General features: G+C 40.0%; 1 protein-coding gene across 2 annotated transcripts in view; it reads left to right on the top strand.

The window, feature by feature from the left end:
• The window catches only part of TENM1 (teneurin transmembrane protein 1), a 795,886-nt gene that overhangs the window by 678,579 nt on the left and 97,106 nt on the right, over window positions 1-20,201 (top strand). For both annotated transcript variants that reach the window (XM_081563742.1, XM_081563743.1), the window contains 2 exons: window positions 5,626-5,646; window positions 11,409-11,641. In XM_081563742.1, the coding sequence (XP_081419868.1) occupies window positions 5,626-5,646; window positions 11,409-11,641 (254 nt within the window). The remainder of the gene's footprint in view (window positions 1-5,625; window positions 5,647-11,408; window positions 11,642-20,201) is intronic.

The following is a 20,201-nucleotide window of genomic DNA, read 5'->3' on the forward strand; positions in this document are numbered from 1 at the left end:
ATAACCATAATGCTCATTGAATTCTATTTTATATATAGAGAGAGTTCATTATGTACCAGTTTTTGGTTGATGTTAGAATCAGTTAATTTAATTGCCCCCCCCAGCGCATATTAGTCATTTTATTTGGTTGAGTCATCTGTTTCCTTGGAAACACAGACTATATATAGTCATTATGTTAATTGGTTGCATTTAAAACTGAGTGGAAGAGCAATACTGTCAATAAGTTATTACAGAAAAAGATAGAGACCATTCTAGATCTTCACTGTCTGTCAGGTTATTCATTATATAACTTAACTACTCTGTTTTCTACTTTTATATCTATAAAATTGTCAATTTAGTATTTGAGTATCCTCTTACATGTCTTATACAGTTTAACCTGTTTTAAGATCCACAAATGTGTAGTTATCTGCCCCGTGTTTGATGACATCTTGAGAGGACATAAAGCTTGCTCCTACTGGGTGCCCTTCTGTATTTCCTTCTCTTTCATCTTCTTGTTCCATTTTGGGCCACATTGAACAATTCTAGATGGCCCTTGACATTTCAAAGACTGGAAGACTATAGATTTTTCTTCTCAGCTCCACTGATCCAAACTGTCCCCAATTGAGTTTCTTTCATCTGACCTCAAAAATAATTTCATTTTCATTGGTGGATGATCATTTATTTCCTCTAGCTGGTCTCCCATTGGCTGAATGGGGAGGGTACCAAAAAAGTCAGTTGTGTCATTATTATTAGCAACATGCCAAGATCAACAAGATTATTTCTTGTTATTTAAGCATATAGTATCCCTTTGCCTGTTTACTGCAGATTTCATCTGCACATATACATCTTAGTGCTTCCTTCCAGCGGGAAATTAAGATACAATAATAAAGAAGGGAAGCTTAGAAGATCATGCAATTAAACCTGAGGGAGTCTCAAAAATACATTCTGTGAAGTTTTGTTTTTTTTTTTTTAAGATAGATTTATGAGATAGCTTAGGATTAGATATCCCTAGTGCTTTACTTCCCCCACTCCAGTACTCTTGCCTGGAAAATCCCATGGACGGAGGTGCCTGGTAGGCTGCAGTCCATGGGGTCGCGAAGAGTCGGACACGACTGAGCAACTTCACTTTCACTTTTCACTTTCGTGCATTGGAGAAGGAAATGGTAACCCACTCCAGTGCTCTTGCCTGGAAAATCCCAGGGACGGGGGAGCCTGGTGGGCTGCCGTCTATGGGGTCGCACAGAGTTGGACACGACTGAAGCGACTTAGCAGCAGCAGCAGCAGCAGCAGTGCTTTACTTCTTGTGTTAAAATTTTAAACACACATACACACACACATATTTCAGTAACCAAAAAGTGATATCACAGATTTATGAGCTTAGCGATAGAAGAGTCCATAGAGGGGTCTGGTAAAACATAGTGTGCACTGCATCCCTGACGGTTGATCATCTTTACTTTGTTTATCCCTCTCAATAACAGAAAACTTACTCACCCAACAACCCACTGCATCTTTGGAATTCTCTGTTGAAAATTCTTCCTTATATTGAGCAAAAATCTGCCTTCATGAAACATCCACTCAGTGTGGCAAATGTTTACCTCTAAAGCACAGAAGCCACTTCCCTCATGTACCTGAGAAGCTTACACAAGTGTTAAGATAGATTATCACAGGTACCCGAGCTTTCTCTTCTTCATTCTCAGCATCCCCAAGTCCATCAACTGTTTCTCATCAATTATGACTGTTTCATCTTCCTTTGATTACGACCTCTGAGTCATTTTTCAGTTTTCTAAAACTCACATGGGTAATTATATAAATAAAAACAGGAGACACCATATGAAGTGCTTTGTAAGAATTTAAATATGAGCATCCTCTTGCTCCCCTCTCATCTTCTAATTTCACAAGTCTATTAAGCATAACTGAAAATGATTTATTCTTTGTAAAAACCTCATGCTGTTATTGTTCAAGATGCCTTGATTCTTCAAATATTTATTTTATCCTTCCCTTAAAAATGAAAAAAAGGAAAAAAAAAGAGCCTACCAAATGCTTCTTGGTGCCTTGTGTAATTTGGACTTGACATATGTCAATGTGATATGAAAATTTTCTCTTGAGATTTTACTGTTTCTTTCACAGTGACTGGTTAATATTTCCTACATTGTTCTTAGGACTCAACTCCTGTCTTTGACTGGAGATTGGGTAGAACTGGAATAGCACCCATTTAGGAGCAGTTAGCATGATGAGGGACAGTAGAAGTTGTAGAGAGCTCTGCTGAAGGAACAAATGGAACATAGACTTTAAGGGCTCTGAAAATATCTGAAAAAATGACCAAGAACCTTCCTCTCATCAGCAGCACTGGAGTTTCAAACAGAGAAACAGACTACATATCGATGAAATAGGTGGTTACCTTTCCAGTTTAGTCTCATGTATTAGCATTGTCACCCAAAAGCTCCATTTACCTCACCCCCAAAACATCTTTGCTGACCTTCCAAGGGGCCCAAATTTCCACCCTAAGAAATGTGTTCCTCTGAGTTGAGAGATTGGCTCTCCAAGAGTTCCCAACATGAGAATCTGTGTTAGAAAAATCCATCAAGCTAAAATCATCATTAATCACCGAGCATGGATTCGTTTGTCAGATTGATTTTCAAGCGAATGGCTAGCTGAAAGCAGGGCCCTAAACACAACACAGAAAAGTTGTGATAAGGCCAAGGGACAGAGAATGAGAAGGATAGTCTTAACTGAGGGTTTCCTGAAGTTGGAAGCTCTAAGAAGTGGCAGGAGTGGGAACTCAGTCTTCAAAGGAATACTCCCATAAGAAGGTGAACACACAGGGAAGTCCATTCTTTGATATCAGATATTTTCTGACTCAGGATAAGGGAAGAAGCTAAGAACAGCATGAAGAACAAGCAAAGTGCTGCAACCAGCACAGAGAAGACCAGGCAAACTCTCGTGATGTCTGGTCACGAGCCAGCAACTCCAAAGTTGGCTTTCCCCTTTTTCTCCATCCATGAAATGTACTGAAGAATGGGTCATTCATCCTTACCAAAATGTACAAAGAATGGGTCATACATGATGCTAAATGAAAGAAGCCAGGCACAAAATGCCACGCATTATCTAATTCCATTTACATGAAATCTCAAGAGTAAACAAATTCATAGAGACAGAAAGCAGATGAATGGTTGCCTGGGGCTGGAGAAATGGGGAAAATGGGAACTGACTGCTAATGGGTACGGGGTTTCTTCATAAGATGATGCAAATGTTCTAGAATCGGACGATGGCCGTGGTTGTACAACTCTGTGAGTCTACTGGAAACTGCTGAATTGCACTTTTTCAAAGGGTGAAATTTTGTGGTATGTGAATTATATCTCAGTAAAAAGTTTTTAATTAAAAAAGAATAGACAGCCCTTTTAATCTTGCAGGTCCTGAACAAAATCAAAGATCGACTTAAAGATCCTACCATCAGGAGCATTTCTTGCTCTGAAAAGATTTGCCCTTCCATGCCTTTCTCCTCCAGACTCACGGCAAGCTTCAAGACAGTCAGTTGCCAAGGTGGTGATGCCCGCTGATGGGCCCAGGTGCCTGTGAGGTGCTCACACACTGACACCTCAGCGTGCAGTCCATTGCCAGCTAGACAGCAAACCAACTTTGGTGGTGGCTCAATCCTAAATCTTTAACTAAAAGTAATTCTGAGACAGAACAAGGTCACACACTGGAAATAAATTCCCTCATTTTCGCTTCCTGCCTCTGAGATGTTAATGAGAGAAGCTGCTCTGCATAATATGGGACATCTTCCCAAACTCACGGTGACATTATTGGCATGATCAGAAGCGGCCACAAGAAAGTCAAACCACCCCCTCTCCCTACTCCTTGCCGTCACCTAAGAATTTCGAAATCTTTTGGAGCCACACACATGGTTCTGTGCCATGAGAGTCTGTGATGCTTTAATGAGATCCTTTTAGTATGTTCACAACTCAACTTCCTTCAAGAAGATCAACCATGTAACAGTGATTAGAGCCAGCCTTAAGCACTTTCACCCTATAATTCAGAGACCACAAAAATAAGCAAGTGTCTAGAGACAAACTGAAAGAGGTTCAAACACCTGAGGCCAGATTTCTAATCACATCACCCCACCCTTACCTTTTGATCTTTTGTGTCAACCCTGGGGATACCCACGCTTTAGAGGTGGCCTCATGAAATAGAAAGGGATTCCCTGGTGGCTCAGTTGGTAAAGAGTCTGCCTACAATCCAGGAGAGCCAGGTTCGCTCCCTGGGTAGGGAAGATCCTCTGGAGGAGGGCATGGCAACTCACTCCAGTATTCTTGCCTGGAGAATTCCATGGATAGAGGAGCCTCATAGGCTACAGTCCACGGGATCACAAAGAGTTGGACATGACTGGAGTGACTAACACATAAAACAGAAAAGTCAGTGGATTGTCACCATAGTCTACCTAGTCAAATCCCAAAAGGATTCTCTTCAACAAGAGTTAAATCAGTAGTTGCAGATGGCTTCAAAGGAAATCATTTTGTATCTTTTCTTCTTTCCTGATGTTCCAATGAATAAGAACATTTTCTAGTTTAGATAAAAAGATTTGTTATCTTCATGTTTTTCAAAATGACCTAAGGGCCAGGTTTAAAAGGATTTTCAAATTGCAATGACTATATTTCACAGATGATTATAGCCTTTTAATTCTGGGCAGATTTGACCCAAGGTCAGGCCTATACACAGACTGTGCTCCCTGGACAAGAAGACCCATACCCCATCCCAGAGGAAGATACCCTAGGCAGTGCCCTGTGCCAAGCTGCTTACAGATCAGGGACCCCCGAAGGGTTCTGCTGCTTCTGACATAACAGTTCTGTTTTGCCCACCCCGGTTGCTCCCTCAGAGCATGAGTAGCTGGCCAATACAAGGCCCTCGTAGTTTGATATAAAAGATGTTTTATTGAAATTATCTTGATGCAGCAGTCTTGACGCCAGGTACATTCTATTATGGTTGAAGAAAAAAGTTTTATACTTTCAATTTGTTAAATTGTTTAATATTGCTAAATACTTGTGCTAATGTGCACAAAAGATGTCCCTATCTCACCTCTACAGTCATATAAGTGGCTTAAGCTTGGGTTGGGGATGTCTGTTGTACATTTTGATAAAGTGGCTTTCGAGTTAGAGACTTGCATGGTCAGACCCTTTGCAGTGGGTACGTCTTCAAAACCTAGCCCAGGGGTTCTTAAACCTTATTCTGCCTCAGAATCACCAACTGAGTTTGTTGAAAATGGAATTCTTGGGCCCCACTCCCACTTCCAGATTCTGATTTGGCATGACTGGGGAGAGCCCCCAGGAAACTGCACATGTGGCAAGAGCTCAGCTGCTTCCAATGAAAACAGTCCAGAGAGAACTTTTTGAAAAAAAACTACCTTAGAGCTTTTGCCCAGGCACCAAGCTGGACGTTCAGTCATCTTGGCGCCATCTTAGGATAAGCAGCCGGGAGGGATTGGGTCCCCTTGGGCTTACCCATCTGACTGAGTGATCCCTATGGAGTCCCTCTACTGACCACAAGCTGGGTTAGGAATAGGTGTGTCTGGTTCAGCTTGGCTTGCTGGATGATACTGATGACTCTCTGTTTGCTTTTACTTGCTATTCGTGGATACCTTGTGCACCCTAGAAACAGAGATACCAGACATAGGTAAGCAAATCACATGGATGGGTGCCTAATGACCCTTCCTGCCTAAGACATCACCTCCTAATAATATGCTAATAGGGAAACTTTACTTCTTAAATAAGGTTAAAAGAATAATGTGAATGTGAACTTGGGAGTTATAACTCAGGTAAGTGTTTTCCAAAAGGAGAGCTCCACTAAGTGGAATTTGCTGGAGGATCAGAATGTACCAAAAAGAAAACACGATAAGAGAAAGTTGGCAGTTCAGTACTTCCCGGGAAAGCAAAGCCTCCAGTCTCATGGTGTTTTCTTAGGTGATATCATAGATGAGTCTGTAAGTTCAAATAGGTTTGATGTTGTAGACTCCCCTGGTGGCTCAGATCGTAAAGAATCCTCTTGCCAATGCAGGAGACAAGAGATGGGGGTTTGATCCCCGGATCAGGAAGACGCCCTGGAGGAGGGCATGGCAACCGACTCCAGTATTATTGCCTGGAGTGTCCCATGGATAGAGGAGTCCTGCAGGCTACAGTCCATGGAGTCGCAAAGAGTCAGACACAACTGAGCGACTAACACTTGCACTTCACTTTCACTTTCAAGTTGCAAGTAGAGAAAGAGATGGCGCAGCAGTCTTCCTACTTCCAGGAACTTAGTTGACAAGTGTATTAAGAGAATGCCCATGATGACCTTCTTGAATAAGATTTCTCCATGTTCCTCTTATGCAACCTCATGGTTTCTATTTTACCCCATCAAAAAAACAAAAAGATGATAATAATAAACTTTAAACTGACCATTTACTGACAAGGGCATATAACTCTGAAATTAGTCATAATAAGTATTTCTATTCAACTTTTTAACACATTACACTTTTCAAAACTGTCCTAAATTACCTGAAATTGCAAAGGAGAAAATTGAATTTGTTCACTTTCGAATGCCAATTGTCATCAAAATGGCAGTAATGGGGTTTATCATTTGGATTCCATTTGGAAGAGGCACTTCCCAAATGCCAGTGCACAAAATCAGCCTTGCTACTTTGGCATAACTGATTCCTTAAGCAAATTAAGTTGGTTATCAAATTGCTTGCTGGTAAAATGTTGCACAGTATTAATTATGAGCATCAACTGCACATTTAACGGTCTATGTGGTTTTAACTGGCATGAATGAAGTGATATTTGCTAAGTGATCTTTGCTAAGTTTCCATGCAGGCATTGCTTGCATGGAAAACTAACCAGAAGATAACAATAAGTCTAACACTAAAGTTATAAGAAAAATCTTCACTTATCTCAAATTGCAATATGTATTTAGACACAAGGGATTAGAACAAATTGGAATGTATTCCAGTGGTTTTTCTTTCTCAGGTTTGGCATGTTTTCACAAAGTAGAAAGAAACCAATCTCAAAAGAGCTGAAGTGCACTTGAGAAATGGCATGAAATGGCAAGAAATTACATCTCAATATAGGAGACCTTCCTGACTGTTGGCTGTCAAGAAAATAGCAATCAGATTTGAATTTGGTGCGTTGGGCTGTTCCATTTTCTAAAGGCCAGTGCACAGTTTGAGAACAGCCTCGCAAAGTGACATAGAAGAAGACTGTAGCACTGAATTTTTTTTTGGCACTTTCAGAACAAGAGTATTCTGAAGGTATTTATTTTGCACACTCAGTCACATGCAATCTAATCTAATATTGGTCCAAGCACAGACTTGTTAGTGACCCTGGGTGAGCTTTCTATGTGCCTGGGTTTCCTCAGTTGAGATTTGAGAAGAATGATAATTCCAAGTTCCCTCACAGGCACTTTGAGGATATTCAATAATAAATGAATGTAATGCATTGCAAAGTGTTTTTGTGCGAATAACATTTCTCTTGGAAAAATAGCCTATGGACTTTTCCTAAACAAAACATGATTAATCTGGTTCAGTTGAAACTTCCACAAGCTGGCTACCAAAGTATTGAAGATTGTTTTGGGGAGGGGTGTGACCCCTTCTTTATTCTAGAAAGATCTAAGGGCGCTGGAAAAATTTTATGAAGGCAAAAAGTACAACTAAATATGTGAAAACTTTTACTCAAACCCATATTTAAGCAGTCTTTGCTACAGAGATGCTTTGTCTCATATGACTGCCAAAGCAATACTGGAATCTGTCGGGCCCTTCACAGTTTATTTACAGCAGCTGGCATGGTAATTCCAGGGTTGAAGATGTCCCTGGAATCTACCGGATTCTCTTATTTGATGAAGGTAAGTAGAAAAAAATCAAGTATTCCGTTTGGATTTGATTTTTTTCCAATTGAAACTATAAACTGGATCTCAAGTCAGTATTTGCTAGCCTTACTATCATTAACATAAATATGCTTAGAGGGCAAATGGCAATTACAAATACAATCAGGAACATGCCAGTCTTTAAGAACATCTTAATTAGTCTAATGACCCTCTCCCCTCCATTTTGCTTGGCTAAGTAGCTAAGGCCTGAACTCTTCTATGTCTTAGTTAGATTCATGTCCTACAGTTTAGTTCAGCACTTACTGAATATCAGCCCTACCAGACCCTCTGTTGGCACTGAGGTAGAAAGGTAAGGTTCCTGCCTGCAAAGAGTTCACAGAGTAGTTGGAGAGAGAGATATGTGGAGGGAAAAATATAGAGCTTACACCCAGTATTCAGATCTCAGTTTCTAATACCATTTTTTCAATAAAAGGACTAGGGATACTTGGAGAAATGATTCATTCTAGTGCCAGGGCAGGTATCATACAAGATGAGCCTGGAGCATCATGTAGTTCCAGAAAGTAAGGACATGCTCAAAAAACAAAGCACACCCACATTGAAGGGGGTTGATGAGGGGCACACAAGCCAACAAAAAGAGCTCCCCAGTGGCTAAAGCTGCAACAATTTGAGCAACAAAATAAAGTAGTATTGGATTTAATGCAAAATATAAAGCAAATATCCATGAGTCCATAGTGATATGAAAAAATGGTTGAGTTCATAAATAAATGGAGAAGAAAACATAAAGTTGTCATGCAGAAGAACTCCAAATAATTTATATAGATACTGGACCCTCAAGGAGGTGCAGTTTAAGCCCCTACTCTTTAAGTGTTGTCTTGGCAGAGTGACTTCCCTCCAAAGAATACAGTGTGGAAAAATAAGACAGAAAGAGTTAACTTACAGAGGACAAACTTGACAAACACTACCTCAGTCAGGTGATTAAGGTCAACATCAACAGTGATAAGCCATGTTGATATTATGTACCCTTGATTTGATTTGATGAGGATGGCACTTTACCCCTGTGGTCTTCCTTCCCTGTCTAACTATGAGAAAAAAATCAGACACATTCCAGTAGGATCATCCTACAAAATACCTGACCAGTACTCCTTAAAACTGTTAAGGTCATCAAAAACCAGGAAACTCTGGGACAATGTCACAGCCCTTCGGAGCCTAAGGAGACTGGAAGGCTAAATATAATTTGGTATAGATGGAATCCTGAAACAGAAAAAGGATATTAAGTAAAAACTAAGGAAATCTGAATAAAATATGAACTTCAGTTAATAATTTTAAAAAATAATGCTAATACAATGTGATCGATGCTGCTAGGTCATGTGTTCCTCCTATCTGCTCATTTCTCTCCTTTCTACTTCTGTTGTAACACTCCTATTTACAAGTCATAGCCTATTTACTGATCTGACTCCCCCACTAGACTCAAGTTTCATGAAGAAAAGGACTTTGCTGTGCACACAAGTAGGTCTCCCGACCATAGCACAGTTCCTTGGCACATAGTTTACACTTAGTAAATACTTTTTAATGACTCCACAAACAAATACAAACATAGAAATAGTACCAAGGAAGGAATGCAGGTGAGAGATGGCAGAACCTTGGACTGCGGACGGTGGAGATAAAGACAAGTGGGCAGATTGGAGAAGAGTTTAGGAGGTAGAATTTTTTTTTAATGTTGTTTTACTGGATATGGGGGATGGCGGAAAGAAGGAGTAGTAAAGAATGGCTTCCGGTTTCCGGTTTAGGCTACCAGGTGTGAGGCAGAGTGCTGTGCAGTGAGCACACTAGAAATAAGACAGGGTAGCTCTTGTCCAAGGAGAAGGCAATGGCACCCCACTCCAGTACTCTTGCCTGGAAAATCCCGTGGACGGCGGAGCCTGGTAGGCTACAGTCCATGGGGTCGCTAAGAGTCGGACACGACTGAGCGACTTCACTTTCACTTTTCCCTTTCATGCATTGGAGAAGGAAATGGCAACCCACTCCAGTGTTCTTGCCTGGAGAATCCCAGGGATGGCGGAGCCTGGTGGGCTGCCATCTATGGGGTCGCACAGAGTCGGACACGACTGAAGCGACTTAGCAGCAGCAGCAGCAGCAGCTCTTGTCCAACCTCTCATGGTTTATTAGGGGATAAAAATACATTTTTTTTAAAAGTTAATATGACATGTGATCACCCAGAATAGAGGTAAGCACTGGCAAATAACGGAGCCTAGAGATTTAGGGAACGCTTTCTTCAGAAGATAATGCCTGTATAAAACCTTAAAAGGCATACAAGAATTAATTACTTAGTAAAGAAAGGAATATGCCCCATACCAAGGAATATTTAAAAGTCTGTAGAGTTTTGAAAGATGGGAAGCAAATGATCAGATTAACTCTGGAGGCAAGATGAGGAAAAATGGATTTAAGATTTCAAAAACACCTCCTATGGGCAGGGCTATGAAAATATTGCAGGCCAGAGATGATGAAGGTTAAAACTAATGTGATGGCAGGAAGGATAGAAGAAAAGTTCTGCAAATTCGTTTGCAGGCACAATTACATGTGAAGAGAAAGGGGGAGAGTAAGGGTTAGACCTCAAGGTTTGGAGCTTAGATGATGTCAGTAGTACGTGACCCTTAAGTTCAAGCAAAATGTCCCCCAAACCAAAACTCCTGCAGCGATGGGAAAAATGAAATTAGGAGGATCAAAACTCATGAATGAGCTCAGCCATGTATGCAGATAAAAATAACGCAAGATCCCATGTAAATATATAATTGAAGAATTTCAGGATTACCAAAATCCAGTCAAGGTAACTTGTCACCTTTAGGAGGTATGGATGATTGTGATTACAATCAAAAGAAAGGTCAAATGCAATCACTTGTATTATGTCCTGAAAGAAAATATGAATTTGAGAAATATGGTAGTCAGCTAAAAAACAAACAAAAAAAGTAAAAAACAAGGAAGCTTGGAAAGGAGAAGTTAGGCACAATATATCTGCAGCACAGCCCTACCTAAGCCACACTCATCACATTTTATGGATGCCTTTCAATTTCCAACAGGACCACAGGAGGACAGTAGTGACCCCAAGTGAGGTAGGAAGCCCAGAAGACAAGAAATAGGTTTGTGAAAGATGGGGAATTCAGGAAGAGAATAACTAACTTCTGTTTTGGATTTTGAGGTGACTGTCTGAGGAGTTTCTGTTTTGGGTGACTGAGATATCCAGGCAGTAATCTAGTAGGTAATTGGAGAACTGGGTGGGGGGTAGAAAAGGTATGTATGAGAAAAGAGATCTCCTGGGATTTTCTCTCCTCTGAGTCTTTCTCTACCCCCAAACGGATGATACTGGAATATCAAGATCATTACAGGTTAGCAGTATACATTGAATTTTTTAATCCCAGACCCATTACTAGAAAAACAGAGGTGTCCATCTCCTCAGTACATAAGAAGGAAGATACATTAATACTTTCACCTCTGAAGAGAATTTTCCACTTGTGACAAAAGGCAGAGCCCAGGGAATGTAGGCTGAACAAGTTACTTTGAATAACTTTCTTTTTCTCTTCTCTTAGCACAAGCCCTGCTCACAAATACTATCTGGCTATGGACCCAATGTCTGAATCACTTTATCTATCAGACACCAATACCCGAAAAGTCTACAAGCTGAAATCTCTTGTGGAAACAAAAGATTTGTCCAAGAATTTTGAAGTGGTGGCAGGAACCGGTGATCAGTGCCTGCCCTTTGACCAGAGCCACTGTGGAGATGGCGGAAGAGCCTCAGAAGCTTCACTGAACAGCCCTCGAGGTAAGAAAAATTCCTTGGTCATCTAAAGGTTTCATTTGACTTCACAGATCCCTAAGACTGTTGTCCCAGTGTGGTCCATCCATCCCAATATACTGTACCTCTGACAGACATCATCTCTGAAGTCTGTATGGGAAGATAGGCACACCCAGGACTAATTTTTAGCCAATATGCATTGGAGTAGTCATAACTATTAGAAACATATTGGAATGCCTCTTTTCTGGTTGATAAATAGTTATTGCCCAGAACCCTCTGCCTCCTGGACACCCCAGCCCATGATCTCCTTCTTGGAATCTTCCAACACTCCAACAACTAAAGGGTTAACTCCTGGCCCAGCAAAGGGCCTCCAGGAGGATGGCTTTAGCACTGTAGCCTGCACTGGTTAGGGGTCAAGTCTGTGCCACCTTCTGCCACTTTCAAATATATTGAGTATCTCATAGACTTGAAATACTCCTGCCTTTTGCTTAACAATCACCAACTTTAATGAACCTTTCTTCCATTAATTTATCTAAATCAATCTTGAAGTGAAAGTGAAAGGGTTAGTCACTCAGTCGTGTCTTAATTCCTCTGTTCATGGAATTCTCCAGGCAAGAATAGTGGAGTGGATTGCCATTCCCTTCTCCAGGGAATCTTCCCAATCCAGGAGCTGAACTCAGGTCTGCTGCATAGCAGACAGATTCTTTACCACCTGAGCCATTGGGGAAATCATCCTTGAAGCTATATACTTACATTTTAAATTTATATCACCCGTAGTACACATGTGTGCATGCTAAGTTGCTTCAGTCGTGTCCAACTCTTTGCAACACTATGGACTGCAGCTTGCCAGGCCCCTCTGTCCATGAGATTCTCCAGGCAAGAATACTGGAGTGGGTTGCCACGCCCTCCTCCAGGGGATCTTCCCAATCCAGGGATCGAACCCACGTCTCTTACGTCTCCTGCATTGGTAGGCAGATTCTTTACTACTAGCCTCACCTGGGAAGCCCCACCCCTAGTATCCTAGTATAACAAATTCCTTTTTTTTTTCTTTTGCCTTCTATGAGAGCTCAGACTTACTTTTATTTGTCCTAAATTTAACTTCCTAATATTCAAGGGCCAACCCTCAATTCTGTTGCCTGAGATTTTTAAATAAATCTATGTTCTCCCAGTCAGCTTCATGATTTTATAGACTTGGATCATATTCTCATCTTAGGCCACTAAGCTGAAGGATAGTCAGCTTTTAACTCTGTCACCATATATAATCCACCCTATATCCTTAATTATATAATCATTCTCTCTTCCTTTTCCAAGATGCTTTTATGAAGTATTCATTGCAGTGAGTTTTAAGAACCCAATGTGGGTTTTTTTTTTAACTATTACACAAATGATATACAATTGTTGCAGAAAAATCAGAAAATAGAGAACAAAAAAAAATGTTTTTAACTAAGGTCACCCATAATCCTACCACATCTACAAAACCACTGTCAACATTTTAGTGTCTATCCTTCTAGACTTTTTTTCTGTGCATATTGTGTATCTTATTCTCTAATAATAGAATCATAGAATGCTGTTCTGTAATCTGCTTTTCATACTTAATGTATTATGAACACCTTTCCATGCCAAAAAATATAGTGAAGTCAATGTGTTTAATTCATTAGATGGTCAGTTACTGTTTCAAATATTAAGAGGTTACTCTTTAGCTATTTGACATTTGCCATATGGGGATTAAATTTCAACTACAATCAGAGTTTAAAGGCTTCCCTTTCTTCAAGGCCATATTCAAGGCCCGTGTCTTTCATAAAGCCCCTCTGGCTAACCTAGCCCATTAAATCTGAATTTCTTTAACAATGTCTACACTACCCAATTAGCACCTGATTTTATTTTGCCTTCTTTTGCTTTCCAATTCTTTCATGAATGGGAGGCTTGAGATGAGAAACTATATTTCTTTTGACTCTTCCCCACCTCCCCAGCAAAATCTTTCACAGTGTGAAATCTACTACACAGGTTTCTTGTGTGATTGATGAATTAGGTAACTCTTATCCATACCCAAGTATTCCTAAAAGGAATTTCAGTAGCACTGAAAAGAAATGATGTTTTCTCCCTAAGGGAACATAAGCGCCCCCACCCATAAGAATTATGATAAAGTGTTTGGGAATGTTTCTTTTCTCTTGTGCCTGTGCTTGTTTCTTACATATAGTAGGTCTGCAATAAACGTTTGATGAATTTATGCTTAACTCAGGTGCGACTATAATTAGCTCATCTTTCAGGGAAAGACATCAGGTTGGAGTCCCACTTTATGTACAGGTTTAAAACTCTTGCAGGTATTTTAAGGATTTCTGCATAAGAAATAGGGAGGAATCAAGCTTGTATTGTGCCTGAAATTGACATCCTCCTGAGTTGCTGCTAGTATGAAAACCACTCATCTCACCTACCACATTCAACCTGCCACATAGAGAATGAATATCGGCTTTTCCAAATAAAGCAAATAATTGGTTCCTGCAGCTTTTTTTTTTCTTTTTGCTCAAAAAGCAGCAATAATAGAGTCCTGATGAGCAGGATTTACATGAACTCTGAAAGCATCAGTAATGAGAGTGCCAAAATTTATGTGTCTATTAAAGTTAATATTTAAGTTTTTCTCCTAGTCATAACTAGTAGCACGTTTTCCTTTGCCTCGATTTACTCAACCTTCTATTCAAGTGTGGCCTTTACAATAATCTGGTACACTTTATTTATCCCAAAGCAGTAACGGACCCTAAGAACAGCTGGCCCCGGTTTCAGACAGCTGAATGTCTAATCCATCCAACACAGCTTTCACATAATGTACTGAAGCTGCTGTTGGCAACATCTGCTCTAATCCAGTGAGTGAAGGAGGATGTTTAAAGGAGGGGTACAAGTGGCTCACACTAAATGTCCATCACATCTCCTTCCATCATGTTCACAGTAGTTGAGGACCCTGTTAGTGATCTTCAAAATCACTCTGATGGCAAAACCTATGTCCAGGCGTCAGTTGCTCTGAAAATGCTGGTCAGAACACTTCAGTGCCTAGTTAGGGCACCTATCTCCACGCTGAATCTAGATAGCACTTACCCTTGGCAGTGAGTCAGAAGTGAGAGTCTCATTATATGGAATGCTGCAGGGCAATTTCATCGACTTCCATAGAAGGAAAAATCATGCAAGAAGTCATTAAGGCACTGTGTGCAAATTGAGAGGAGAGTATTGCTAATTGCTAATTATGTCTTTGAGGTTCTCCTGCAGGTTCTTTCTCTCTCAAAAAAGCCCAATTTGTTTGTTTTTTGGCTTTACAGCTACTAAGCACATCAGCTCCTTTGTCCTTCCCCCTTAGAAGACAGCAAATGTTTAATGGATTTCTTTAAGGAGAGGTTTGATTTTTCTCTCCACCTAGAAGCTAATAAAGAAAAGCTGTAGATCAGTAGAAAATGGAAATGTACATCTAGGGAGTATCATTTCTAGGTTAGGAAAGAGAGCTCCCTTTAAGACTTTAACAAGCAACATATTGCAATTACAGGCAGGCTCTCCAACATATCCTTAATTATGTAAGGTAAGTCAAATAAATGTTAATCTGCAAGACAGCTAATTTATTTGCTGAATCTATTCTAAATATAGGATGAAATAAAATTTTCTTTTGAGATCATTTGTCCTAACATTGGAATAGATCATCCAATGGGATTAAAACCAGTCAGCAAAAGGCGAAAGGTCAGAAGCCATGGTTTTCGGGTTTTGTGTTGTTTTTGTTGTTTTTTTTTTTAGAGTTGGGGGCTTTTTGTTGTTGTTGTTGTTATGAGAAATGGAAGCAAACTGTGATGAACACAGGGTTAGGGAGCCTAGGTTTTCACGTCCCCTCATTGTAATGATTCTTGGAATGACCCTGTGTAAGTCACTGTACTTCCCTGAACCCTGAAATTGACTTAATGATGCCACTGACTAGTTTTGTTACACTGGGCTAGGCATATACACACTGAGTCCTGAGATTGTTCAGTTGTGTAAACCGAAGGGCTTGGGATGCTCGCCTTCCCAGCTCTAATGTATTAAAATAACCACAACTATAACTTACTGAGTGTCTGCTGTGTGCTGTACACTGTGTTAGATATTTTACACATGATATCTCTAATGTTCACAATTCATAAAATGAATAGTATTATTCCCATTGTATAGATGAGAGGATAGAGGCACAGATACCTTAAGAAATTTGTGTGTGTTAAGTTGCTTCAGTTGTATCCGACTCTTTGGGAATTTACCTAGGGTCAGGTGGTTTACAGATAACACTGGAATTCAAACCAGGTCTGCCTGACTCAAAACCCATGAGGCGCAGGGATGGGGTGGTGGGGTGGGGGAGCTGATGCCTCCACTATACCACACTGCTAAAATCCATGATCTCTGTTGGTTTCTCTGGGAGGGTAGGAAATAGTGGGAAATGCTTTTCAATGTAATGACATATATTCAATGAAAACAAAATATTTTTATTTGGAAGATGAATGACTTTTAGTCTACTTTCCTTTTCCTATTAAAACTATTTCTCAGATTTTACTGACCCAGTAGTATACCGATAGTGCACTCCTTAGCATTTGCATCATCTGTCAATAGAATTGTTCAAATAAATCTCCAAGAAACTTTGTCACATCTCTTTGGAAGATTCTGCAGTTAGAAACTTCACCAACTTTTTCTTAATAGATGGAGTTTTATGTCAGATAGCCCCTGGGTGCTTTTCCTAGGAAGAAGTCTTTATCTAATCCAGTTTTCTGCACTTTGATTTGAATCCCAATAAAGAGAAACACTTGCCATTTTACTCATCAATACTTCAATGTAATGGGGCAAGGAAAAAAGTTTAGCAAATAGGTTGATGGTGTGCTAATCCCTGGCATTGTATATGAGTTTGGATTGACTTTGAAAGATGCTTTTAAAACATGCATGGATGATGTAGTTGAAACTTAGGTTCCATTTATTATTTTTACTGCAACTTTCTTTAATTCTACAGAGAACTCAAACTAATGAGTCATGTAATAGATGACTAAGTACTTAAACAAAATGTGAAATGGTACTACGTGGAGATATAAAATAAAATTTGTGACAAGCTGAATACATTTATTTTTTTTAAAAGTAGAGACAGAGGGTGAAGGAGTGACTGGACAGGATGAAATTAATCAATGACTTAATATGGTTTTCTTGGACCTCACCAAGGAGTATATCTGTATTTTCTTGTGCATCTTTAAACATATTGACCTCAGAACTCAACAAGGATTAGGCAATATCCACACACATGCTAACAGCCCCGGAGCTGTTCCCAAGAAGGGAAATGGCCCTTAAATCTTGATGGCTTCAGAAAGTGTTTTTAGGTTATTCATGACACTGATCATACAGGAGTTCCTTTAACTTTATTGGCAATTAAGAAAGCTGGGTATGATAAAGTCTAGACAAAAATAATCTGTTTTTGTCCCTACCCAGATCTATCCAAGGTGCATCCTAAAGTTCTACTGATGCCCCCTGTTATTTACATGCTGTTTTGAAGGGCTAATTTTAGGGTTAGTGGAAAGATGATAAAACTCTCATCAGTGATGTCTCTAGTATCTTGCTGATATAACTGGTATCTATGTGGGAGAGAGCATAGTGCACAAACACATGTGAGAATGTTCTCTTGGTTCTACTATGCAATGGGGTGCAGTAAGACTTTTCCTAAATTCCTTTAGTACATGATCCATTATGGTGACATAACTGTGTGTGTTGACACTAAGGCCAACCCTCATCAAAATTACAGGCAAGCTGCAGCATGAGTAAAATGAATGGTATATTTGGACAACTATAAATAATTCAGAATTGTTAAAGTAAACATATTTGAGGGTGATAGGAGCAAGGCAAGAAAAAGAAGTTTGCATTTTGTCCTGTAGGCAAAAGGTTTGAAGCAGGGAAATGACTTGATCATCTGATGGATGCATTTGTTTACTTTTTTTTATTTTTAATTGGAGGATAATTGCTTTACAATGTTGTGTTGGTTTCTGCCATACATCAACGTGAATCAGGCATAAGTATACATATGTCCCCTCACTCTTGAACTCCCCCCCCACTTCCCCCTCCATCCCACCCCTCTAGGTCATCACAGAACACCAGGCTGAGCTCCCTGTGTTATATAGCAACTTCCTGCTAGCTATGTATTTTGCACATGGTAATGTATATATGTCAATGCTACTCTCTCAATTCATCCCACCCTTTCCTTCCCCCACTACATCCACAGGTCCATTCACTACGTCCGTGTCTCTATTCCTGCCCTGCAAATAGGTTCATCGGTACCATTTTTCTTGATGGATTCATTTTGGACAGATTATTTTGGTGACAGGGTAGATGTGCTGGAGCACAGCTGAGGTAAAGAAACCATTGGGAATACCAATATGTATACAGTAGGCAATGGAAGAGGAGCTTATGAAATAGAGAAGAAATCTTCACAAGAAGAGGAAGTGAACAGAGAGAGCTTGGTATCCAGGAAGCCAAAGAAATAGTTTGTTTGAAAAAGGGGTGAAAAACAATATCGGGTGTCACACATTTGTAGCCATTGGATTAGGCAGTGAGGAGCTCATTGGTGATTTGAATGGTGGTAGAGGTGGAAGCCATATTTCAGGCATTTGATGAGCCAGTGAGAGGTGAGGAAGTAAATGTGACTAATGAAGATCACTCTTTTGAAGAGAAGCTTGGGTGCAAAAGATAGAGGGATAACTAGTGAGAGGACAAGGCACTCAGGGGAAGCATTTTCTATGGAAGACATGCAATGATTACAGGTCAGTGGTAAGATATAGGAGGCAGAGAGTAAATGATGAAACCAGATTGGGAGGAAACTGGAGTAGGCCTGGAATCAGAGGGGAGGTTGAAGAGACCCCCCTAAGATAGTATGTTGGTGTAGGGATGTGGAAGTTTGTAGATAGAAGGGCTAGAAAATTGACCAGTACTCCATTCTGATGGCCTCAGTGTTCTAGAGAAGTGGGTCTATTCTGCTAAAAATGACCAAGTACAATCAGACCTGGAGGTATGTAGGAATGGTTTGGAAACACTACCTAGTAAAGTCAGCTTTCTGGGTAAGATCAACTTTCTACCACACATGACCAAATTCCTGCCTCAGCTTCAAGGCATTTCCTGTAAGAACTTTCCTCCCACATCCTTGTCCTAGAAACAGAGGCATCTTGAAAAAATGTTTGACAAAGCCTTAAAATTCAGGTAAAATATTTGTTCTTTATTGCTTAGTGATCCTGTGTTGTTTCCACTCCTGGATATTTCTTTCCTAAACTGTGTTGTTGTTACTTCAGTTTATGGTAGCTACACCTGATGACTTAGTACCTATGATGCAACCAGAATGAGAGGTTAACATTTTTTAATGTTTATTTATGTTTTGGCGCTGATGGGTCTTAGCTGTGGCATGCCAGGTCTTCACTGAAGCATGTGGGATCTAGTTCCCTGACCAGAGATCAAACCCAGGGCCCCTGAATTGAGAGCACAGAGTTTTCACCACTACATCACCAGGGAAGTCCCAGAGTTTAACTGATTATTTGCACAGTGGGTCTAATGCATCTGCTTATGAATGGTCAAAAGATTTAGAGCTTATATTACATCAGCAGCTGGAACTTGAGAACCTTTCTGCCTTTTCTATCACAATCCTAAAATCATAACCTGTTGGTAGAGAAGTCAGACAAAAGAAAGGCACTTATATCTAGCCTTGGCTAATTGGTCCAGGTCACATTCATGATTAATACATGGAACTTGTGTTAAGTTCATTCAAGTTTTATAAAGCTACAAGCGCATTATTTTTTTTATAAGTAATATTTTTACTGTGTCATGTGATCTATAATATAGAATTATGATACATGTAATATTACACATATATATGTCTTTAACACACATTATTGTCAGCCTTCCCTTTTAGCCATCCTGAGGGGATGTAGAGGCACCACTGTGAGGTGTTAATTTCCGTTTCCCTGATGACTGATGAAATGTCGTCCTGCGTTGTGAGTTCATGAGCCATTTGCGAGCTTCATTTTTTTTTTTTTTAAATGCTCACCTCCACTTTATTTTTTTTTATTGTGTTTTTTTTTTAATAAATTTATTTATTTTAGTTGGGGGCTAATTACTTTACAATATTGTAATAGTTTTACAAGCGCATTATTAAATGACTTTCCTTCTGCATTTATTTTCATTTTCATGTATAACATTCTAGCAAACAGATAATATTTTAGAGGACAAATACCATGAGAGATAAGTTCCCAGGTTCTGGAGTCAAATCACTGCACACAGATCCCAGATCCACCACTCATTAAATGTGTGGTCTTGGGTAAGTCACCAGACTTCCCTGAGTTTCAACTTCCTCATCTATGAAGTTAGAATATGAGTAATCATGCCGACATGGGAGTGTTCGGTAATGCATGTGAAAGAAAGTGAAAGTCACTCAGTCATGTCTGACTCTTTTCGACCCTATGGACTATACAGTCCATGGAACCCTCCAGGCCAGAATACTGGAGTGGGTAACCTTTCCCTTCTCCAGGGGATCTTTCCAACCCAGGGACTGAACCCAGGTCTCCCACATTGCAGGCAGATT

The sequence above is a fragment of the Giraffa tippelskirchi genome, chromosome X (assembly GCF_054371585.1).
Source record: "Giraffa tippelskirchi isolate mGirTip1 chromosome X, T2T-mGirTip1v1.2.pri, whole genome shotgun sequence".
NCBI lineage: Eukaryota > Metazoa > Chordata > Mammalia > Artiodactyla > Giraffidae > Giraffa > Giraffa tippelskirchi.